Raw genomic sequence first — 6,223 nt, 5'->3', positions numbered from 1 at the left:
CACCACCACCTCCTCCCAACCAGTCCTCCCATCAGCCGAAAAATGGGGTTCGCCGTGACACATCACTACGATGGTCCAGTCACAACACTTCAACAACTTCTGTACCACGTCCATCCACAGCAAGCCACTCTGCAGCTGCTCCTGACTCTGTGGTTTGGCACCGGCGATCTCACAGTAGTCATTCTTCTTCCCATCATCACGCTAATAGTGAGTGACTTAATACATTCTATTCTTTGTTCTCTCTGTTCTTTCAAATTGTTGATTTTCTAGTTTTATATTTCATCACATCAGATTCACTGAGTGAAACTCCAAAACAACATATTTATTTATACTCTCTGGCATTGATTTTATGTTCCTTTATTGATTTTTTTTTTTTTTACGTAGGAAAATCCATGCTGAGTACTTCAATAACCTGAAGTCAGTTTTGTTCATTCAACATAATTGGCCAGCCTTCTTCTCCTGTACATGTTTCAATAGTAAAGCAGAGATTTTATTGCTAACCCTCCATTGAGAATTTATTTCAGAACATAGTCTCTCGTTGTTGTTTAACCTCTCTCTGCACAGTTTAAATATAAACTAGTCTGAAACAACAGTGATTTAGGAAATCAAATTATACATCATGCTAAAATGACAAACAAAATATAACTTAATAGTTTTCAAGATGTTAAAGATGCCTTATTTTCACTATTATCAGGTGATAATGCTGCATCATTGCCTCGTTTACCTTCACGAAGGCCCAGATACCATCGTGTTGAACCACAACCTGGTGAAGAGCCACTCCCAGCTGGTATCTTTTTTCATTATATTTTTTTTCCCTCTTTGATTTTTTTTTAAACAAATTTTTTTTTATGTGTATTAATGAATATGAACATATAACTTCTTACATACATTTAATTTAATAGATATTATCTATTTCACCAAATGTTAACTTGAGAGTTAGGTTTACAGTGGGCCCTGGCCCTAGAGTTGTGGTATACAGGAATACCTCACATTAAACAGTTTGTGTTTTCACTTAAATTCCCTGAAGTAACAGATTAACTCATTAAAGGGATTCCTTTCATAGATAAGGATAACTGCATGATGTGCATGTTAGGGATTTGATAATACTGAATGACATGAAAGTAACAGAATCAGTGAAATTACCAGATAGATGAATCTTAAACAAACACAGAAAGTGTGTAGAGGGAAGGAGAAGTAAAATATTGCACCTTATTAAATGATACAGATGGTCTGAACATGTGATGAGAAAAGGTTATGAAAACTACATAAAGCATTTGGATTGAGTGGCAATTGGTAACCAGATTTGTAGCAGGTACCTCCGGTGATGGTGTAAAAATGAGCTAGAATTACAGTAATTATGGATCATGAACAGACATCAATATGTTGACATTTGTTAACATTTTAGATTCTTTTCTCTACAGTGATCACGAAAAACCTACCTTATTTGTTGATCCCTTGTTTCTTAAATAATATGTGACCTGACACTGTTTTTTCTTACATATATTATTTACCAATCACTCATCAATGACAAGGATCACTTGCAGGATGTATTTTGCAGTACTATTATAATTTCTAACTCCATTTTGTTTTATTTGAAACTTTTAAGTTGTAGTTTTGCTTGGGGGATATCAAACATTGAAAGCTGTGGTTATAGTTAAGTAAAGTGTTGTTTTCACTGTATTTAGACACACACACACACACACACACACACTCAGATACACATACATATATGTGCCTGATCTAATATACATGCAAACGTATATGTTTCTCTTAAAGATTGGGAAGCTGGTGTTGACACTCATGGACGAGTTTTCTATATTGACCATGTGAACCGAACAACAACTTGGCAGAAACCACAAGTAGGACAAAGTACTGGTCATCGAAGGCCCACTATAAGTTCAGAACAAAGGCAACAATTAGATCGCAGGTAAGACATTTTTCTCTTATTTCCTGTATCAAAAGTATCTGCAAAGCTTATTAGTTCCACTATGTCACTAAATATTTTAAATATCTGGTTATTAAAAGTTATTGAGTTTACAACTACTGTACACTTTGCTAATGTACCATAGTTTGTTTTAAATAGCATTATTAAATATGCAATCTTCATGTATACTGAACACTTTACTACACTTCTTTGTGACATTTTAAGCACTGTGCTTTCAGTAGAGATAGTCATGGAGAAAGGGAGAAGGTAAGATCTTAGTACCCTAATCTTTTCAGAAAGTACAATGCAAGACTTTGGTGATGTATTGTATTTAAAGACATGTCACATGCATGCCAGCTTAGACAAATACATGTTAAAAGATTTGATGAGGAATGAACTTTTATATGGTTTGGGGGTGAGGGGAGGCATATATCTGTATCACTTTTCACTTTGGTGAGAAAGATGTTAACCGGTTCTTTATATAGATTCTAAAAATTTTTATTTGCTTTTTTCTAAAATCAGGATCATATTCTGATGTTTTAAAGACAAAGAGTTGCTACTGTAAACTTTAATTTCCAGATAATGTATTTCTTTCTCTTTTTTTTTTTTCTATTTCTTTTTCAAATAACATTTTGAACATAATGTTTATGAATTATTTGACATTTCATAGATATCAAAGTATTCGACGAACAATCTCACAGAGCCGACCTGAAGAACCACCACCACCTCCACCACCACCACCCCTTCCTCCTCAGACATCTGAATTGTCAGCCTGTGGTAAGCATGGTAATACAGTATTTCTACCATAATCTTTGGATAAAAAAACAAATTTTATATCTGCCAATAAGATTCTTGCTTGAAAGATTGCTGAGTAGTAAATTGTGTGTGTGTGTATGTCCACACATATATGGTTTATATGCATTTATTTTTACTCTACAGCGACACTTTCTGTCTTCATGTATGCTCCTGCTCCACTTAGTCCTAAGCAGAGCAGGAGCACACACAAGGATGGAAAGTGTTGCTGAAGAGGTCACAGATATGTGACAAAATATTTTTACTCTGTTTTACTGTTATAATGTTACTATTAAAAAAAGATTTTCTGAGAATGGTTAAGACCAAGTGTGTTTTTAAAATCTAAAAAGGCAAAATCTTTTACTTTAAGAATAGAATAGTTTAAAGAGAAAATAACTCAGTGATGTCATCTTGAAAATAAACAATAGTTAAATTTGTGTTATCTTATTTAATGTAATTAAGGGTAAACAATGTTAGTTTAGCTACTTATTTAAACAATTGTATTTTTTTATTCCAACTTGCTACAGTCTTCGTCATTTACTCACTGATTCATTGAGCTTTACTTTGAAAAGTACAATGTTGTCTATATCTCACTCAGGAGATCACAATAAGGACACAGTATATCTAGAGTTGTCTCTTGCATTTGCTAAAATAATAAATATGCTATTAGTCATTGACTGATACTATTTTCCCCTCGCCATCTTATTATTTCTAGTTAAAGTTCTTTACATTAAATATGTTAACACTAACTTCACTTCTGTCTTGCATGCAGTAAATGTCTCTGTTTCAGTATTTTGTTCATTTTTATTAAAGTTGTATGTTTATCAGTAAGTGGTTGACTGACTAGGACATTTTTCATTTTAGTTTTCCCAGAAACTAGTTTTTGCAGAACAAACAGATTGTGTTTAATTTTTGGTACCAGACCACCTAAAAGCACCTAATTCTGTAATACAAAATCCTTGCTTTAAAATATCTTATTTAAACTAAAATCTTCCATTACAAGTTCATGTAAAGATCGCTTAAGTTCCAAACACCAACCTATCAAAAATGTTAGTTATTTTATTAAATCCCTCCAATAGAAAACTACATACACTATATGATGTTTACATGCTTGTGTTGATATCCCTTTTTGCAAGTGTATGTATGTGTAGCATGAATAGTTTGTATGTGCTTCTATAAACTCCCTTAGTTAGTTTAACAATCTCTGCAATGACATTGTGCAAATTTATTGATTATTTTTGTATACTATCTGTTGTATACTTTCTAGTATATTTCGACAATCTCTGTAATAGTTGTGCTTGTATATATCTATGTATGTCTGTGTGTGTATAGACGGATACCTTGCATGTATGCTCTCTTGGGAATTGAAGAGACCATACATACAAGATATATATGTGTGTGTGTAGTAATAATATTAGGGAATAAAAACTTATTCCAACCTTACAGGCAAAAATCGGTATAATATTACACCGGGTTTCGTAATATATAATATATATATGTATATAACTAATTTAGAGACGAACCACCACTCTACAACTCAGTCAATCAAGAACCCGTCCAAAACCATGCTGTGAGGCATATACCATATCAATATTTATCTAAGATTTTAATCTAAAATTTTAATAATATATAATATATCATATAAAGAAACATTCATCATAAAAATATTAATTTAAAAATCAAAATTATAAATAGAACAGTAAAAATTAATACAATAATATAAAGTGTGAAAGTATAAATGTATAAAAGTCAGTGCTAGTACATAGACTGCATCAAGCGGTCGGTTGATGCAATCTGTGTACTATATATATATATATGCATTGTACTGTTGTTGAATTCCAGGTGATTCAAATACATCAAGTGGTAGTAATAGTAGCAGTTCTGTTACTTCAACATCAGGTAGCACCTCATCACAGTCACGGACACCTGAAAGCCGATCTGTATACAACAGTCCTGCTGTTAAATTTCTGACAAGACCTGACTTCTTCCCTATTCTTCAAGCACATGAGGTATGTGTTGACTTTTAATTTAATTATGATTGTTGTTCTTCTTCATACTAACAAAGACATACATGAGCGCTGTTCCTAACTTTTTTATCATAATCATCATCATCACTTAACGTCTGCCTTCCATGCTAGCATGGGTGGCATGGTTTCACAAGAGCCAGCCAGACACAAGTCGGTACCAGACTTCTGTGACTGTTTTTTTCCTAATACCAACCACTCAGCACATTTTCATTATGAAAATCTATTATTTACTTTTTCTTAAGTTAACTAAGAGCCAGGTGAACTAACTAACTGTGTTTTGGGGTTAAAAATTTGGAAGATTTTTGCATTTAAAAAATGTAAATTTAAAAGTTCACATCTTTAACAGCCAGCCAGCTAGAGGGAGATGTGGAAAATTATTTTGAAAACAGGGTGAAACTCGCCGCTGAGTCTCTTCCCTTCATTTAATCATTGAGCAAAGATTGCCTTTTTGTCAAAGTATAAATTCTAAAAAAGCTACACCATTGCTCCTATAACAAGTTGGAACAGCAACAGTGACACCATTGCTGTTACCTCAACTACTACATATACCACAATTGCCAAAGCGGACAAATGTAAATAAAAAACAATATGCTAAGTAAAGAAACCAACAACCTATCCCCACAACCATCACATCTACAATACAAAATTCAGCTTTCACTACCAAAGACCTCACTGCCACCGCTTCACTCAAATCACCCCCTCAATACCCTGAGCATTTACAGCCAAGCATTTGCAAAAAATCTCATTTGCAAATGCTAGCAAGGGCATCAGAAAGGTTTATTTTAAAAGTTGAAGGCCTATTGCTGTAAAAAAAAGTTAATAACTAAGGTAGGCTTAAAAGTAAATCTTGCCATTCCTGAACACATTTTTGAATAAATCAGTAGGTGCACAGTAACCAACCATTGCATAAAGCAAAACAACGGTAGAAGGGTGGAAAAGCCAACCTAAGCTGAAGCCCTTTCTGACACTAAAAACTCATGGCAGGCACTACAGTACAGTAAATATCAAATTCTTCTCAGAATTCAAAGCAAGAAACCACTTCTTAGCTTCTCACAAAAATGAGGACTTATTCCTAATACCTTCATATCTTTGTTCGTGCATGGTTAACATATTACCAGAAGTAAACATCTGCTGTTTGGTGGCAACCATATTGGTCGACATTGAAGAGGTGATCCAAATATTAAAAGTGTACATACTCACACAAGGAGAATTTATCAATGGTAGGAATGGTACTGTTGTTCCAGATTAAGAGTTGAAGCCTTCTCTAGTCTGTTCACTTGTCAGATAGAACTATTTTGTATACGACTATAGAGGGATGAAAGCCAAAACATCTCATGTGTAGCTCTACCACTCATCTAAGGGCAGAGGGCATATGAAAGGAGACCCCTACTGTTACCAATGCCACAACCTGCTAAACAAGGACAACAATGTGCAATCACCACTACAACAGAAAAATTAGCTGCAACCCCAAACAAAAAAC

At 33.9% G+C, this 6,223-nt stretch overlaps 1 protein-coding gene across 1 annotated transcript in view; it reads left to right on the top strand.

Moving 5' to 3' along the window:
• LOC106872160 (E3 ubiquitin-protein ligase HECW2) overlaps positions 1–6,223 on the top strand; it is a 224,671-nt gene that overhangs the window by 171,652 nt on the left and 46,796 nt on the right. Inside the window, exons 10-14 of the mRNA XM_052967651.1 lie at positions 8–207; positions 695–787; positions 1,777–1,927; positions 2,595–2,710; positions 4,559–4,725. Of these exons, the coding sequence (XP_052823611.1) occupies positions 8–207; positions 695–787; positions 1,777–1,927; positions 2,595–2,710; positions 4,559–4,725 (727 nt within the window). The remainder of the gene's footprint in view (positions 1–7; positions 208–694; positions 788–1,776; positions 1,928–2,594; positions 2,711–4,558; positions 4,726–6,223) is intronic.

Source organism: Octopus bimaculoides, chromosome 4 (genome assembly GCF_001194135.2).
Source record: "Octopus bimaculoides isolate UCB-OBI-ISO-001 chromosome 4, ASM119413v2, whole genome shotgun sequence".
NCBI lineage: Eukaryota > Metazoa > Mollusca > Cephalopoda > Octopoda > Octopodidae > Octopus > Octopus bimaculoides.
This window is presented reverse-complemented; position numbering and strand designations above follow the sequence as displayed.